Source organism: Haemorhous mexicanus, chromosome 1 (assembly GCF_027477595.1).
Source record: "Haemorhous mexicanus isolate bHaeMex1 chromosome 1, bHaeMex1.pri, whole genome shotgun sequence".
Lineage (NCBI taxonomy): Eukaryota > Metazoa > Chordata > Aves > Passeriformes > Fringillidae > Haemorhous > Haemorhous mexicanus.
In genome coordinates, this window is record NC_082341.1 from 98,581,193 (window position 1) to 98,600,359 (window position 19,167).

A 19,167-nucleotide genomic window follows, 5' to 3' on the forward strand; every position below is an offset into this window, starting at 1 on the left:
GAGTTTTTTTTTAAACAATCACTGTGTTTTGTCTTCCTTTAAAATCCTGGGTTGGTTTAGACATTTAAATATTTCTCAACACACCAAAGGATATGCATAAATCAAAAAGAATGGCAATTCTCAGTCATTCGTGAACAACAGAAATTTACAGCAGCATTAGCACAAAACAATAACCTATTCTTCAGGCAAAGAATAATCCTCCTATTACATTTCTAGAAAGGGAAAAATACAAATGTTACAGTACCTCTATCTTCAAGTGGATTGCTAGCAAGGTTGATCGTATGGAGTCCTGAGTTGGGATTATGGGCTAGGGCACTGGCTAGTTTCTGTGCAAAATCCCTGCAACAAAAAAGAGGGAGAAGGAATCCTGTTATCTCCTCTGCTGACAGCACATACAAAGGCTTAAAAGCATCAAGGGATTACTAGACACAAGTGGCCTTTGCTAGTGCAGAGCACTAACTGATTCCTCGTGGTTCTAAACAATGCTTATCTGGTTAATTTGCTATATTTCACAGGGAGTTACTTTGTTATTTATTTATTCTGTGACCTAAGAGAAGAGTATACAATCAAAGACTAAAATGCTTTTGACAGAGATCTGAAGGTATAAAACAGGATTTACACAGAATAACTCAAAACTTGACCACATCTTCCATCTCTCTGCCTGAGAGACAGGATTTGGAGATACACATCAACCTGCACACCACCACCTCCTTCACTCAGAAGCTATCCTGCTCACTTGCAGCAGCTTTCTGCCAATAGTCACTCAAACAGATGGGCTTTGCAGCACATCCTGAAGTATTTCTAACCTTATAAAACAGCAGGAATAGCTCTCTCAAAGAGCAGCAGCACACTGATGAGCTGGTCTTCTGCTTTTTTTTACATGAGAAGCATCAAAGGGCACAACTGGCTGATCACAGTCCCAGCAACAGATCCAAAAGAGGTGCAGAGTATCAGTTCTGTAACACTGACCATCAGCCAGGCCAGGCAGCACAGAGAGCTTTGAAGCAACTTCAACCAATTGTGGCAGGTAGATGCAGAAGCATGACCTCAGCTCCAAAGCCACCTGAGAGGCAAGGGAGCACTGCCCCACCTGCAAGTGCTTTGCGGCAGCTGGACTGCCACCACCCACAGCACTAAGCTGAAAGCTAGCCTGGGTTTTGCTGCACACCACACTGTCACACTCTGGTGGAGACACATCCTTGCATGAAGTCAGCTCTAAGACAAATCCTCAAACCTGTTCTCGTACCAACTTAGAAGTTATGATGTGATAAGGGACTAGACCTACTGTGGGCTTTTGATAAAGTGAGGCTGTAACTTCAGTGCTCTTACTTCACCTAAGTTAGACACCAAGACAGAAAGCAAAATTATGTCTTCAGTTTCCTTCTTTCTCTCTGCCTTGAAGTACATTATTTCTCCTCCTGTAGGCCAGTGGTGGAGAACTACCAAAATGCTAACACTGCCCTCCTTCTTTGGAACAGATCCTGCCTACCATCAAAATCTGGGCTGAGAACCACAGTGGAGGCAGCATCCTCTTCTAGTATTTGGAAAAGAAAGGAGGCTCAACATCAACAGCCTCAACAGCTTTTGGTTATCTGAAGTTGCAAAGTTTACTGGAGTACAGTGAAGCTCCAGGGAAGTTTAATTTCTTTTTGAAACCCTATGTCCTTCTGGGGCTAGAACTGGTTCCAGCACTGCAGATGCATGATGAAGGGCTGCCTTTAGGAAAAACATATTCTCTTCCTAAAATACAAGCAGCATGTGAATACAAACACGCAACAAAAAGAACTTCTGGACTTGAAACCTTGCCACCTGACAGGCTCCAGGGTCTCCTGCTTTGCTACCAGCTGCTGCTGCAGAAGACTATGAATCTCCTGTAGGTCCTCAGTGACATTTGCCAACACTCTGGAAATCCTCCAGCATTTCAGATGGTGCTAGATGCCTGCCCTTAGGCATCTGAATCAAACTCCTTATGTCCAGCCAAGAAAAATGAGGTTTTGAATTAAAAAGCAACAAACCTTTTCCTCTGGAGGAGCTTCCTCCTCTTCCTCTATCTCTAACAGATTCTTGTCATTACAATACTTTGCCTATAACTCCAGGCTTGTTTACAAACTCTGCCCCAGCTTTTGCCAACAATATAGGCAGGGTTACCAGAGTGTTTTGGAAACTAGAGTGTGTGTGAACTACTTAGCAAAGGCACAGCAAAGCGACTCCCACCAGAAAGCACTGGATTATCTATAGTGGGCTCACAGGGCTCATTTTGGAAAAAATAATACAACAAATAACACACACTCCCTGTGCAACCTCTGCCATAAACAAAGGCACCTTGGCTCTGCTCATGGGGGAGCATCTCCTCCTTTGTTCACTATTTGTTTCAAGTCATAAAATTTGTTACTTCTTTTGGTTGCACACTTAGGAACAGAGCATGTGGTCTAAGCCTGAAACTTTCTAAAAAGCATGAAGCTTGATCTGTATGCATTACACAGCCATGCTTGGCTGAAACAAGCTTATTCAGGCTTGGAAGTAAAGTCCCAAAAAGATTCAATTCAACTATACATATGACAGACTAAGGACATTTCATCAAGGAAAAGAATACTACCAATCTGGAAATCTCAAACAAAACAATTCCTTGAGATCTGTCTAGACAACATCCCTGTAACAGAAAAAAAAAGAGGATGTGTGGGAGGAAGCAACACTGTTAGGTCTAAGGACATTGTCAAGAAGGGAAAGATAAGACTCTACTTTACTGTCAAAGGCCCTCTAGGCCCTCACAACAGGCACTTCTGTAGTTCCCCATGTGGCAGCTGGCCACTCCCATTGGAAAAAGGCTGCACAGGACAGTGTGAAAGGAGGCAGGGACATTCTGCCTGACAGCTTTCAGAGAGCACGGAAGGGCAACAAATAAATCACTTGCACCAGCTCCTGCAAACAGGCCTTTGCAGACTGGGAAGTCTGTCTTGCAGTTCCATGGAAATCACAGAATATCCTGAGTTGGAAGGGACTCCCAAGGATCTAGTCTGACTCCTGGTGCTGAACAGGACACCCCAACAACCCCATGTGCCTGAAACTGTTGTCCAAATGCTCCTTGAGCTCCGGCAGGGTTGGGACCATGACCAGTGTCCTGGGAAGCCTGTTTCAGAACCCAACGACTCTCTGGAGGAAGAACCCTTTCCTAATATCCAAGTCCTTGCCATCAGCATCTTCCAACAGCGCAGGCCAAAGGCAGCTCCCACCATACACAGCCTGTGCCTGTCAGACCAAGCCTCAAAGCCTGGTAGACACCAAAGCCCAGCCTAATCAATAGGCTGAGCTGCCCACTCAGAAACGAGTATTTTGGGTATCACATACTGTCTCATTCCTCTAAAATACCTCAGAGATTACCACTCTTTTCAAGCTTATTTTTTTGGGCCAGCCTGAATGACTCTACTCTCCCTGAAACCTGGACATCAGATATGTTAATTAAAACACTTACCAAAACATTAGTGATTGCTATATGCATTGAAGCCTTCCAGTGTAATCTAAAATGCATCCTTTATGTGTAGCTAAAGCAATAGGAATGGGGATAAAATTTCCAAGAGCATCTAAACTGGAAAGCACAAATCTTATCAGACAGGGGCTTTCATTTGACATCCTGTTTTTCGCAACAGGAAGTTCACACTTCCCTAGTTCTGGGTTCTTATTACTGCTACGGCACAATAGTTTGCTGTTTCATCATTTGGGAGGATGACAAGTGTTTATGAGGCTGTGGCCCAAACCAAATCACAGAAATGAGTGGCTGGAGATAGAAAAGAACAGAGTCATCCTTAACTGACTCTGATGCAGGAAGAAATATGCTCTTGCAGCTGCTCAGGTTATTTCCTACAGCTTTACTCTTGGTAGCTCTTGCTTAACCCTGGTTTGGCATTCTATTACAGCTCATTAAAAATGACTGGTCTGTAAGCCATGGGAAGAAAGATAGCCAGCAACAACAGGGTCTCCTAGCAAACAGATATGAAAAATGGCAAAACTGACAAATGCATCCTTGGCAAAAACAGACAGTGTTGATCAGAACAGATACACACCAAGGCACAGTGCCAAACACTCTGCATGTAGATGGAGACATGAAAACCAAAGTCAAAGGCTGATTATCTGTCAGGTCCTGTTAAAACTGAAAGCAGTTAATCCAACTGTGATAAATTAAGGTAGGCAACGTGCAAAGGTATTCAACATATCCTTTAATATTAATGATTATCACTAGATTTCAAGGCACATACTGGAAAACAAGATTAAAATCAGGGGCTTATGTTTGAATGACAGCTATTAAAGACAGTGCACTAGTGATCAGAAAGTTCCCATATTATTCCAAACTCGACCTCAAATTTCTTATGTCAGGCAGCCAATTTTCTTTTACAGGCATTTCAATGCAAAGTGCACTTTAAAAAGGAGAAAAAGACTCCAACGATGCAAGAGGAGACAATGTTAGGCACACCAAATATCTCTCCTGTGCTTGTTTCCCTTTATTTGTAATTTTGCATAGTGTTCTGCTTCTCCCACATTTACATTGTTTTTTTTAATTTAAAAAAAAAATTCATTAGCTCTAGAGTTTATCTTGTCTACACTGTCTTGGACACTACCCTAACACTAAAACAAGCACTACAAGTATAAACTATCACAGCTGGACGTAACTTGAACTTTGCTTCTATTTCCTGGGGGTGGGGGGAAGCATATACTTAGTAACTAGAACTTACTGTATTTAAAACATATGCAAGGATTTAATAGTACGGCTTATTTCTGTGTGTCTTCCTTCTAAGTCTATGACAAGCCATTAAACTTACTGATCTACTTTCTTCAAAAGAGTTGTTAATGTCAAAGTCCTGTTATGTTTGAGCAGACAGCAATCTGCATTTAGATAACACCAGCTCATTTGGAAATGAAACAGAAACAAGGTGTTATGCAATATGGCATAGTATGCTTTTTTTAACAAAACCTAAACCATTGTTTCCTAAATGATAAAAAGGCATTGATACTTCTATTGGACCCATGTCTGGGAGAGGAACAGTAGGAGCCAGTTTAAGGTTTATGCTCTCTTTCAGTCACTTTGCTCCACTTAGCCCAACTCTCCAGGCAGAATCCTAAAAAACACCAGTTTAAAGGGACTTCCTGGACATACAGACCCTCTGGAAAATCTGCTAAAAAGCTTGTGACTAGAGGCTCCTCAGAACTAGACAAACATTGAGCACAGATTTTTTTAATGCTTATTCTGGCTAACAAACACCACACATCCCTTTCAGTGGGAGTAAGCAGCACCTAAAGCAACATTGTGAAGGAATTACTTACGTTCTAAGCCCGGCATTCTCTAATACCAGTTCTTCCAAGCGACTGGACCTACTCACCACCCGCAGTATCTGCTCACAGAGATCAGTGGACTGCCACAGAAAAGACAGAACAGAGTTAAAGAACACAAACACGGAACAGACAGTTATTGAGTTAAGCTGTACATTGTAATGGGATCCAGGCCACAATCATCTTCTTGTTATACATAAATAGGAAGTAAAAATACCAGAAACATTCAGGAGAGTGAACAGAAGACTTCTGGAAAAGACTTAAGAGAAACAGGAGGCAGACTAAAAGCAAGTAACTAATGAATGAGACTGCCTAACCAAAAGGGGCAGAATTTTTATAATGACAGTGAAACCAATCTAAATCATGTACTCCAGGAAAAACTCTCACTCAATTTTAAAAGAAATCTTATTCAAATGAACACTACTCCTGCAGAAAAAAAGTGGTAACTAGTGCAAAGGAGAATAAAGCCTGACCAGGAATGACAACTGAACACAAAGAAATATGTTAGAAGGCAAAGAAACAAACAAACAAAAAAATCCCAGAAAACCTCAGGAGCAAAAATATCCTAGCAAGAGAAGTCCTCCAAAGACTCCCAAGGACTAGTGCTTAAAGGCCAATATATCTGAGTATGAATTCTTCCAGCCTATGGAGAAGCAAATCCCATCTCATGTTCTTACTGTGGTTGAATTCTAGAATTTACATGGATATTTGCAAGTGCCATGAAAAAAACATGACAGCAAAAAAGTTTGCTCTGCTCATTCAGATAGAGAGATAAAACTGTAATCATTCAAAAGCCGTGCAATGAACTCTGTACCTCATCATCTTTTATTATAAACTTTTATTTTGCTTCTGGATTTGACTTTTTCCCCCTACAGGTCACACTAACCAGCATTCATGTGATATCCAAAGCTGAATTTCAGTTCATGAACATGAAGTGCTGAAACTATTCTGTTATCTGCCTTTAAAGACAACAATGTGACATTCATACCTGGGATATCTTTGTCTCTAATGATCATCTGACATCTCCTAATTTGTTTTTTTTCAGGGTTTGGGTTTTTTTACTTAAACTAATTGAATGTCCAAAAAAACCAACCTTAAACAAAATAAATCTGCTCTACCAAACATGTAAAATCTTATTAATCCTTTACACAGTAAAGGTTGACAATTTTTGGTGAAGACTGTCTACTCAGTCTTCCCAATACTTTCTTTACCATCCATGTTTTAATAATTCAGAATAGTATCACAACCTTTCCACAGTACTGTGACTGCAGGTGGAAAGTTTCATGCCTGTTCTGTAAAACCAGTGTGGGTACTGTGTGTCAAACACAATGCCAGAGTGGGACTCATGAAACACAAAGCACTCGATGGCCTCCGGATATGTCTGACCTCATAGTGACCCTTGGCAGTGTTCTTATGGCATGGATTTACTGCCCAACGATCTACGTTTTCCTCAGTTTTGACTTAAAATTTGAATCTGTGGAAGATAAGAGGCTGTGTTTTATTAAGTAACTGATGCATTTTCTAGACTGACTAGGATTATTTATTTTCCACAGGAAAGCTACTAAGAAAAAACCCCAAAACATTCACATAAATGTATCTCGGATAGATAATAGGGCCAGGTTTTGTTCTAAGCAAACTACACCAGCCAGTCTTCTAACTAAGCAAACTATCTCATTTCACTGAAGCAGAAACTGATTAATTGCATTGTACCCTTTAACAATGTTGATTTTAACAGCAAACTACAACAGCACTAAAAATACCACCACCTTCATTCCATGCATAACTTTGAGAGAGATCTCCCAGCAGGAAAGAAGTTTTTTGCCTACTCTTTTGCCAAGAAACACATAAGTTCCTATTGAATTTTCATTGGAAATGATAGCTTAGGAATATAATGAGAGCTTTACAGATCAATAAAATGGCATCAATTTAAACAAGAGGAAATTTAATATTAATTTTTAAAGGCAAAAGCTTGTGGAGACAAGCATAAAAGCAGTTTCTCAAGCAAACCACTAACTCCACCTGTGACTATAAACTTTAGGAGAAAAAGCATATTTGGATATATTTAAATTGTCACTGAATTACTGCTTTTCTTGGCCCTTTTTTTCAGTAGTCCAACTTGTTTAGACATGCCCTCTTTTTGTTTTTAGCAATGAAAACTGATATGGAAAAATACCGCTGCCACACATCAGTGTTTTGGAAAACTGGGAGAGAAAATCGTCAAATTGCAATGAAAATTACACAGAAAAAAAGTGCTTTATGCAAGAAAACAATCCTCAGAATCTTGGCCTCTTCACCTTCAAAAAGCAACTAAGATTTCTAGCTGCTTTGAAGTTACTTTCCAATCAATCACATAATATTGCTTGGGGGAGTCAGCAATGCCTAATAAAGTTTTATGGGCTACTACTATCAACCAATGAAGTTTTCAAATGATATCATTTGAAATTTTGACAAGACCTGATTCTCAGCAGTGTTTTTATGGTGCTAACTGACTATCCAACAGTTTACACTTTCCTGATATGATTCCAGGAAAAAAAAAATTGGCAATAGATTGCCCAGTTGTACTTGCCAAAAATATTTCACTTTAAAAAATGTAACAGCATCCTTTAAAACACAGCACAGCCTGGTAGAAGCAGATATATTGTTTCAATTTATTACTTACTAATTTCAGATCCTTGGAGGACAGCTTTGTAAACCACTGATTATACTCCAGAGCAGCAACTATAGGTATTAAGTCTCTAGAAAAAGAAAAACACTTTTACACACATTTCATATAACTGACATTTGAAACAATCTCTTAAGTGTTCTTCCATGTGTCATTCCCCATGGTTTTGCAATGCTAATTGCCTACCATCCCCATTATAGAAAGCTCTTCATTCTAAAAAACAGCAGCTGCAGCTGCACGTCTTCCTCTTATTTTAATAAATCTTCTGACTGGACAACTGGCATCCATTCTAGCATGAATTTTTAAATCAGGAATTTGTCTGGGCTGCCATTCCTACTTTTAGCATAACTTTTTCTTCAGCCTGTGACATGTTTAAGCTTCTTAATCACCTCTAATTATAATTTAGCATGACGCTAAAAAGCTTTTTGGCAGTCTGATGATTTAATATAATTCCATGACTGAATGCTTCTAGAGAACACCTCCTTGTCTCATCTCTATAGTTAAATTCCCCCAGGAAACAGGAGACCTGCAACAGGATAATGCGACATTCAGCACAAACCCTCCTTAATTGTGAAAGGGATTTCACAAATGAAATTCTAAATTATTCCCATTTTCTCCATTCCAAGCCTCTTAACATGATCTGCTCTCCCTGTGTTAAGTTTCTCTAGCAGCAGACGTTGATGAATGTCACGTCTGTACGCTACCCCCCAGCAGATTCATTCATCAAGCACTATCACACCATTGAGCAGTGCAGCACTCTGATCACTTTGGTGCTGCATATTAAACACTTACACCTACACAGAGGCTTAACAGCTCCTTAGAAAGTCCTTGTCTTCATAATGAAATAAAGACCTGTAACCTACACAAACTAACTTATCAAACCAGCAAACCAGTGCCATTCAAGCCTGTTTTTCTAGGGAGAATTTTTAAAGTATTGGCTTTTAGAAGCTAGTCCAACCCCGCCCAACCCTTCATTCAGGACATATGCAGGTAGGCACAGGTCTCCACTTAACATGCAGCACCCTTCTCCCATCTTCTTTTTATTCTTCCCCTCCTCCAGTTTTCCTCTGCAAACACGCAGACACTTCGGCGTGGTTGTTAAACACACAGGAAAGCCAGGAGACAAGGCGACGTCACGTGGATAAGCAATCCACAGGCTATATTGGGAACTGCAGTCGCTAGATTTGGAAGTACAAGCATCACTAAGGTAACAGATCGAAGGTGCAGCATTTTGCAGCAAAAGACTGTAGCTCACCAACTGAGAAGCTCATGCAAATAGACATTTTCACACTCCTGCAAAGGAACTAGTGTGGGGTGCCCTTCAAGGATTTAAGCCATCTTTCCATCTTGTTCACAGCACACATCACGTTGTGTGGTGAATTCGTTTCCACAGGCACAGCAGAGACCTAGCAGCTTCGTGGAGTGTATAGATTTATTTCTGTCCACCACGTTGTTTTTGCTCCTACACATACACGCTTCATTTCCATGTAAAGCAATAACTAACTGCAGAAACATTAGGTGAGAAAAAATAACAACCCAGAGGTACTTCCCCCTTAGGCTGGGCACACAGGAATCTTTCCGTGGAGTATGGAATGCCCACAAACAGAGAGATTTTCTTCTCCTCTATGGTTCCCTGGTAAAATCAGTAAGGTGGTAATGGATTTGCCGCTTTGATGCCTCTCTTGCCACTGCCTTTGCCTTGGAAGTGGAATGAATGTAAGAGCAATTTTTCAGGTGAAATTTTGGTTTGTTCATGCAGCAGTAACCAGGCAGCACAGCTGGGCACACAGTGGACAGGCTGTCACTGGAGGAGCAGAGCTGGTCATGCTGTGGAACACCACCTCCAAAAGCAGCAGAAGGTACCACGAGCATTTGTAGGTCAGCTGCCAGCAGAGGCCAGTTCCTTCAAAGGAACAGAGGGACGATGATTGGGGATCACCAACTGCAAGTGTTCACACTGCCAGGGAGCTGGTAAGGCAGCTTGGAGGGCTGGCAAGAGCTCAGGAACTTCTGGGCAGGAGAGTGGCTGCAGACAGAGCTTGCCCGAGGCTGTGCCTTTCTCCCTTCTCCTTCTCTGGCTCGGGAGAGAAATAGCTGAATGACAAGGGGGGCTGCTCAGTCTCGGGGGCAGAGCTATGACACTTTCAAGAAATACTTAAAGATGAGAACTTGCAAATCAGCTGGGCTGATTTGTTTTAAAATATTCCTGCCCAGCTGCAGCAATGTTTCTGGAACAGTTTAATCTTCTGCAGTATCCAAGGCCTGTTTGTTCAGACCCCAGTCACACAGATCCTGCCTAGGACCTTCACAAACACCAAATGCTCCCCTCCACACATCTCTTTCCCTACTCCCAACATTCCTGTGGACAGTGGAGTCCCTGCCTGTTCTGCAAGCAGATGTACTTACTGTCCACAAACTTTGCTCTATCAAATTCTACCATCTGATTTTAAGGGAAGACTTTTTTTTTTTTTTTCCCATTTTCGTTCCAATTTTTGAAGGTGCTTCTGACAGTGGGTCAGAAGGGTCCCCTTCAGGAATTTACACTTCAGGAATTTACTTCTACTCCTTCTTCTCTTGCTTTAAGCTCATTTAACCTCAATATTCTTGTTATTGAGTTTTTCTTTTCCAAATTATATATTGTTTTATTCATTTTATCCTATTGCAGTCTAGGCATGGCTTTAACAATAACCTGAATTGTTTTCCAATATGGTATGAAAGAAAGCTAAGAACCAGTTACAAAAGCAGGGCCTCCTCATAACTTTCCCTCACTGAGTTACATGGAGATGTTCACATTAATTAAAATTAATATTATATTAAAATAAAGTAATATTTATAAAAGATAAATCTGTGCCATCTTAAAATAAAACCAGATTCTGTACTTCTGGAATGCAGACAATCTCTCCGAGCCTCAACAAGATTCCAGCTTATCTAATGCCTTCACATTTTTTCACCATCCCTGTCCCCCTGTGTATTTCAGATGGCAAGAAATCACAACAGCACAATGAAAAAAAATCTGAACAATTACATTTTTCTTAAAAATTTTTGACAGTCCAAATCAGCTAAAACATATGCTACACAGATGAAGATCATGCAACCATATCAAATATGCCCTTTTTCACTTTTCACTATGAGTCTTTTTTTTTTTTTAATAATTTTATGGTTCACAACACAACATAACTTCAGATAAAACCTCAGAAGTCATGTTCCCATACAGCAAGCCATGCTGTGATGCTCTGGGAACTTAAATTCATCTATAATTCATGCCATCTTCTGTTGACCTTTAACAGAAATGTTTTACTTGGAAAAACACAAATTGTTTATTTTTGCAGTGCACAGCCCCTGTATTTAGAGAACTGAGGCACCTGTCCTACCTTGCTTCAGAGCTACTACACAACATAAACTATATAGGTTCAGCAATCTCAAAAATTAGGTGAATGAGACATACAACAGTGTCTCAGAATCCAAAGTATAATGGCCTACTGTGAATTTACAGCAGTTCCACTGTCTTAAATATATTGGAAAATGCTTACAAACATTCTTGAATTGACTGGGATTTCAATTCCTAATATGTATTTTTAATGAATAATGAGGGTTTGGCTTTCTTAAAATTTTTGACTTCTTGAAATTTCAATCCAAAATGTTCTTTAGTTCATTCCTCAACATGTAGATGTTCTCATCACAAGATGGATTCCACAGCATGTAAATGGCTCCAAAATAGATTAGAATCTTGGACTTAGACAGTCTTGAAGCACTTAAAAAAGGTTTTGCTCAACAGCTGAAATACATTTCTTCAGCAATTTTGTAAGGTATATTTAATAAAAGATTTTCTAAAACAACAAACCCATTATTTCATTTTCTGGAAGCCAAACTCATTTGCACTCCCTGAGATATTCTAAATATTTAAAACTATTCTATCTACTCTTTCCTAATGAATTGTTCAAACATTTAATATCTATTGAGGATGGGTATCTGTAGGTATGCCCCACAGTCTTCCCACCACTTCCTCTTGCAAAAAATGTTTAAAGCATCGTTAAGCTCTTGCCCCAAATTTGCTTGTGCTTAATAGTATTCCTCCCCTTATCCTCTTTCAGCAAGGCTTAACCAAGAAAAGAGTCTTTGGCTACATCTGCCATGCACCAGTTGCAGCCCTGTAGTCTTGAGTTACCTCTGAACTGGTCAACACAGATAGTGCTTGGTAACTTTGCCAAGGGATTCACTGCGGACTGTGAAAATGTGGCACAGAAAATGAGTTAAATCTTTAAATGGGGTGTTCTGCAAGTTCACACACCAGATAGCTTAAACCTGCAAAGAATGCTACGGCAAAATACTCTTATTTACCTACTACCAGGTCCAGTCTTTCTGTTATGATATTCTAACATTGCATCTGTGATAGATTCTTAATACTTTCACTGGGTTCTCCCAAAGAAACAAATGCTTTCTCAATCTTATTTACACTTTCTTAAATTTGCAGTTTCCTTTGTATAATGACAAATTTTAGTTAAGCTTCTCTCCCATCTTCTCCTTCTTGTAATATCTCCAGATTCAACTTTCTCAGAATCCCATTTTCTCAGCCAGCTAAATTCAGTAAACTAAATACAACACTTAGCTAGGTTTCACCATCTCACAGCAAAATTACCCTAACTAGTTCCTTTCTGGAAGTACATATTTTTGATAGCATCTATTATAAGTGAAGAGACAACTGGCTGGAATTCAGTTGAACATCTTAAACCTTCTACTGACTTGCTGACAAAAATTATTTTCCTTTACTGTGTATACCATGAGAAAAAGATTCTGCAGAAGTAAAGACTTCATAATTTCATTTTTTGCTTTGCCCACCAGATGTAGATGCATGTTTTATCTACTGAATTTGAGCTCTTATATCTGTCATTACAGGAAAAGTAGCTATCAGCTAACTTTTTGGATTGCTTCCAATAAGAAAATATATTTATCTTCTCCAGCTCCTGAATGAAATGAGGTTTCCGTGGGGCTTTTGTGCAAAAACAGCAGCTTTGTGCTGAAAACCAAAAATGCTACAGATGGTAATTTCACAGTAACAGCTATGGGGCCATCCCACTTCATCAATATTAACATGACAACTGCACATGGTTTACCTGTGGTCAAGGTGGCTGAAGTCTTGCAAATTCAGCTCTCTGGTATCTTGTGTCAGATAAATCGTATCAACGTCCTGTTAAAAATACATAACCAAATACAGCTTTACAGAACTGTAGTGGGGTGGGTTTTTTTTGTCAAGCACTATGTATTTACCTGTTTTCATCATTAGTACAGGTAGCTGAAAAGAGCTCCAGAACAAGACAAGCACTTACCCACTGTACTTCCTCTCTGTAGGGAAATCCAAGCCAGTCACAAACACAAGCATACATCTGCGAAAAGCCTCCTACAAACGACCCAAGAGACTATTTAACACAGCAGTCACACAAGCAAACAAATGTACATCTAAAAGGACACTTTAATACTTAAAGATCCAGTTTATAAAACTCACTCTCTTTTTCTCTCAGAAGACTGTGCATTGTGCTTATGAAAGGAACTGAGACTATCCTATCTCCACGTGGTAAGTTGCAAGAAAGCTTAATATAGTGCCTTCACCTACCAATCAGAAGTCTGCCTCATACTAATTACACCTTAAAACTAATTACACCTTTACAAGCTTCTGCTCGAAATAGAATTAAACTTCCTGACACTGCAATTCCAACCCTCTTTTATATTTGAGCATTTGAATTCATTCTCACCACAAGGTCCAAGTTCTGCCACAGTCTGACTGTCCCACAGGGCCTGGAGATTAGCCAGTCTTTCTGAAGGCTCCATAGTTACTTTTTTCATAATCCTCCTAGATGGAAAAGAGGGGGAAAACATCATTCATGGCTTTAAAAGTATTTTTAAACACATAAACCTTTTTTATTTTAAGAGCATTTTTAAATGAGTGTATAGGAAGAATTACCATGTTTAATACAACCCACTTTCCGACCTAAAAGGCACACATACCATTATGCAGCACAGCAGGAGTAACATTTATTCATTCTTTCTTTCTCTCTTTATTTTGATTAACCCTGTGACTACTGGGGCAATTAAATCCTTGTGTATTGCAAGATCACTCCATCTAAGGAGGCTTGTGGCCCCCATCTGACACCAGGATGCCCAAAATAGGGAGGAGACATGGTATTAATGGTTACCCTGAGACTACTGCTGTATATACACTGCTTTTATGCAGAAATAGCACCATGGTGCAAAGACCTGAGCAGCTCCATGTGGCCTTTAGGCTGTACTCTTGACATCCAGCTCCAATCTTTGTAATTTGGTAGCAGTTTCCTTCCCTAGACAGGCAAGGAACACAAAACCTTCCTGCCTTTTAAGAAATAAAATTATCTGTTTTCCTGAATGACAAGACTGCCTCATAAACTACAGAATTTATGAGGGGTCTAAGGGGGTGGGAGGTAGAGCAGAAGAGAATTAATAAGCAATAATAACTGGAGAAACTTCATCCCCTGTTTGTTGCCTGATCTGGTCCTCTATCATCCATACAACTCCAATTCCTTCATTTTGGAAAACTCTGCCATCTGAGAGGAGAGCAAGAAATTTGATTCCTTTTCTGGGAAGCAAGCACTTCATGCAGCAACCCAACCTGCTCCAGCAATGTTCTCAAGAAAACCCACAGAAAACATATAGTGAGTTCAAGGCTTTCATAAACAACCAGAGAAACAAACAAACAGTCTCACAACTCTCTTTATTCTTTTTGTCTGCATTTCTCACACTACTACTGAGGTTGTAGAGCAACCTTCCTCACAAATATTCAGTTGTATTCATGTTCTTTGAAGGGAGACCTCAATCTCCCCTAAGGCACTTAACTACACTGCCTAAGAGGAAAATTGGAAGTGGGGAAAAAAAATGAAAACAAGAAAAGAAAAGAAACTGCCATCTAGAGTTTATGAACTTGATTTCCTACTCCACCTACAGGAAAGGTGAATAATAAAGACATGCACCCAAAATAAAACATGTAAGTTTAGCCTAACCATTCACATCTAGGGTCTGTTACTAAAGTTCACATATAAAAATCAACATGTCTGGGAAAACTCTTTTCCATAGCCCATTTTTCAAATAATACCGAAAACCAGGACCTGAAGAGAATACAGCAGAGCTGCATGACTTGGTTGAGAGTGATGAAGATGAGGCAATGACTGAGAACAAGGAAAATAAAATGAAGAGAGAAAGCAAAGGCACAAGTAAGGCAATGAAAAGAAAAGCCAGACAAGGAGACAAATAATTCAAGGAGTCAGTTAAACCATGGGAAGTATATGACAAGACTGCCCAGGGCTTAGTTTTGAAGAACAAGGCTCACAATCATGTGCATTGTTTCACAAACACTGAAAGTAAGTGGAACTTTTCCCTCCTCTCCCAACTCAGATTTTACTTCTGGTGGGGAAAACAGAACATGGAGCCAATTAGAACAAAAAATACAGAACCTAAGCTGTACCTGAGGCTGGAGAGGCAACAAGGTAAAATAAAAACTTCAGACCTCAAATAACTGCACCCCTCTTCAACCCAAAAGCTCTTATGACCCTACAGGATGACACACAGTCTACCTATGCTCTACACCGTGTCCTGGTTCTGCCATACACCTGGACAAAAGCTTAGTGCTTAGGGGTATGATTCTTATATCCTCAGTGTATTTCTGAGATCAGGGTGGGGAGACCAGCAGACAAAAAGGGGTGGCTTGTCACTGCTTCCATACAATCTGTTCCCACTAGAGGTGCCCTAAAGGATACTTACACTGGTGAGAGTCCAGGGAATATCTTTCTGAGGCAGGTCCCGATGTGTGCCAGCACCTCGTTCACATCCTCTGAGGATGCCATCTTCATGGAGATGCTGCATTTCTCGGTTTCCATAATCAACTATAAACAAAAGTGCAAGAGGCTGAGAAGGGTATCATATAATTCATGTTGATGAATTAAACAGGAAAACATTTGAAATGCCAGTTGAATGCTCATAGGAATCTGTTATTCTTTAAAACATGACACAGCAATGCTCCAGGTAAAGTTTCTGAAAGTTGTTCTTGAACGTACAAAGACCCCCGTATTCAAACTCTGCTTTTTCTAACAGTGCCCTGCTTCCCACGGGAATACAATTTTCAAAGGATCTTGACCTCAGCTGACACTTTGAAAACCAAGAACTTTTCACAGCATTGTCCTCTTTTGAAACATGTCCCAGAACACCAGGAGAAGCAAGCACAGCCTGACAGGAAACTATTGAATGAGCAGGGTGCCTGTTTCCTCCGGCAAAAAGTAAAAGTCTTTAATGGCTGTGATCCTCTGGAAAAGCTCTAATGCTTTGTTCTGTGCTGCTTAAGAAAATGCTGTGGTGCTGTGCTGTCTGTCTGTGCAGATGAAGCAGTAACTCAGCCAGCATGATTGTCCCGCTGTCTGGGGGACATGTGCTTCAGAGAGGGGGATAAATAAAGCCTTTTGCAACGTGCCTCTCTTAGATATTGAGTGTTCAGAACCAAATCAGATTAGGGTATGAGTGACACATCAGCTCTGCTGCTGCTTTTGGCTGCATCACAGGAAGCAATGTAATGTTTCTGCTGACTCCAGTGTGAATAGTTAGCACAGCCCAAGTCATCACCTCTTTTAGATAGGAAGCTGTGCACGCACAGTGAGAAGGTAACATGAGGAATAAATAAGTGAAGACAGACAGGAGGAGAGGGGACTCTATGCAGTATGATACAGGGGATTGCTTCTTATTGAAGCTGGCTCCCAGGGCTCTCTTGATTCCCAAATTATTCCTAGGGTCACCACCATGATAATCCTAGAAGAGGCTGTATTACCCCTAAAGCACACTGAGACTATTCACACCTTTTACCATCAATTCAACTCCTTTCTGAGCCTGTTGCCACCACTCCCTGATGATGAACGAGTGGGCAACTTACCACAGTTTTTCATTATCACCAATATTAGCACAACATTTCCTTATTTTCCTCTGTCCATTTGTTCACTTATCTTACAGTAGGAAGCTCTTCATGGCTCTCTGCAAGATGCCTATCATAAAACTATACCCTTCTGATATCACAGCTATACTATGCTGTTTGCAGGAAAACTGCAACAAAGCCATTTGCTCCACAAGAAATAAGCTAGGATTCTCTCTGCCTTCAGTTAGAAGTCTCACACAACTAAAACACAAATAAATGTAAACATGGAAAACCTTGAGAAATATTTTAGGAAAAGTGTATGCTCATTAGGGCTGCTGAAAATCTCTAGTAAATACTGCTACAACAATGACTGTCTATGCTTCCAGGAATAATTAGAAATGGTTACCTGGCATTTTAGTACCTTTATTTTAAAAAAAAGCCACAAAACCTTAGAATTTAGTAAATGTCTCCCCATTAAAACACCTGGACCTTTTTATTTTCCCTCCTATAAGGAAAGCTTCAAAAGACAGGTTAAAAAGACCAGATGTTAATACAATGAGAGCTTTTCAGAGTTCAAAGTAGCTTAGGCACTCCTATTCCTTAAAAGCTCTTTAAAAGCCAAACACACATGAAACACATGAAGACTTTGATACAATTGAACTGTCAAATCTTGTCAACATGCTCATCTTATGAATTAAAAACGTTCTAAAGGCATTCTTCTTTTCAGCACCTTCCCTTTGACATTTACTTTTTTGGGCACATAACTTGCTGTCAAATATATTTTGTGTTGTACACAGTAAAGGCACAAAGAAAAGTTGAAAGCAAAGCATTCCTGCCTGCAATGTAAGCAGCAGCTTTTGGCTTCCCCATAAAGGTATTCACCACAAAGCCACTGCAGCTTCTGTGGTGATGATTGCATACCAGCCACCACTGCTTTACCAGCTCTGAGAAAAAGATCCACTTAGGATACAAATGGAAACTTGTACCATACTGAACTAGAGAAAACCCCGATCTATTTCTTATCATTATTCCAAGTGCACAAACATTCCTAAAAATGACTCTTTAAATTCTTGCTGTTATTTTTAAGACTTCAGACCAGCAAGAATACAAATGCACAGTGTGCTCAGTGGAAGGAGACACCTGCATGCTAGAGCCTTACCTCCGTGACTGGCACAGATTTAGCAATGAGTAAACAAGTATCTTTTATCTAGAATACACTCACCTGGCCTGGTTTATTGGAAGTTACTCCTTGGATTTCCAAGTAGCTGAAAGTTAGTTCTAACTGTAGTTAGAAAAGAAAACACCACATTAGTGCAAACATCATCTTATTTTAAAGAGCACTTACACTTCTCAATGAGGTTAAGAAAACCTTGAGCAGGCTACTGATATTTAATATCAGTTTCTGTAATTGACACTAAGTATTTTTTAATACCTGGATGCATTTTTCATTTAAAAATACTTACATTTGTTTGTTAGAGGTTTAAATGGTTATTTGAGGTTATAGGAATACCACACTGGATATTTTACTGCAAGCAATAAGCACATAAAGCTTATAATCAATTTTATGAAAAAAATTTACTATAAAAAGTGTCATTAATACAATACCCTACTGATGTGTACTCTTGTGACTGATTAATCATTTATTACAATTTTTACAGCTTCACAATTATTCTTTCATTAGTTACATTGATCACAGATGTGAAAAATTTTACTGCACAGAGGCTGAAGGGACATGTACATACACACTATATATATATATATATGAATAAAAATAACATACATAAATAAGTAAATAAAGATATGAACATAAATGTCCAAGGACTATCTAAAAGTATGAGAGGAAGTGATACATAAGCTTTGTCTGAATGGTTTATTTGGATGGCAGTCAGACGAGGCAGGGAAGAACAATCTGACTCCAAAAGGAAGCTTAAAAGAAGGCAGGGAATTCTTCTCCAAGGACAAATCTAGGGCTACAGAGAGTGTGCTAAGATCCGAATTCACAATTATGTTGACAATCATCTTGACAGCTGAGATATACAGAAAGAAACAAACCTCTTGGACTGAATCGTGACGACAGGGCAAGACATTAGCTCATTTCCTTTTAGTTATCATTGAAACCACTGCAACTGAGCAGTCTGTCTGAATTGCACAAAGTTTCCTGCACTTTATCTTATCCTAGGTTCACAGTCAGGGTGTTCCAGGCTAACTGGCAAGCACCATATCATTCTATTCCTGTATTTGTCAAAAAATGTCAACCCTGAAGGACTGC

The 19,167-nt window shown here is 39.7% G+C and overlaps 1 protein-coding gene across 3 annotated transcripts in view; it reads right to left on the reverse strand.

Annotated features, from left to right (window-relative positions):
• CARMIL1 (capping protein regulator and myosin 1 linker 1) overlaps positions 1-19,167 on the reverse strand; it is a 187,605-nt gene that overhangs the window by 88,582 nt on the left and 79,856 nt on the right. For all 3 annotated transcript variants that reach the window (XM_059856927.1, XM_059856922.1, XM_059856928.1), the window contains 8 exons: positions 18,121-18,180; positions 15,764-15,885; positions 13,729-13,826; positions 13,306-13,376; positions 13,093-13,166; positions 7,979-8,054; positions 5,314-5,402; positions 245-339 (listed from right to left, as the gene is read on the reverse strand). In XM_059856927.1, the coding sequence (XP_059712910.1) occupies positions 245-339; positions 5,314-5,402; positions 7,979-8,054; positions 13,093-13,166; positions 13,306-13,376; positions 13,729-13,826; positions 15,764-15,885; positions 18,121-18,180 (685 nt within the window). The remainder of the gene's footprint in view (positions 1-244; positions 340-5,313; positions 5,403-7,978; positions 8,055-13,092; positions 13,167-13,305; positions 13,377-13,728; positions 13,827-15,763; positions 15,886-18,120; positions 18,181-19,167) is intronic.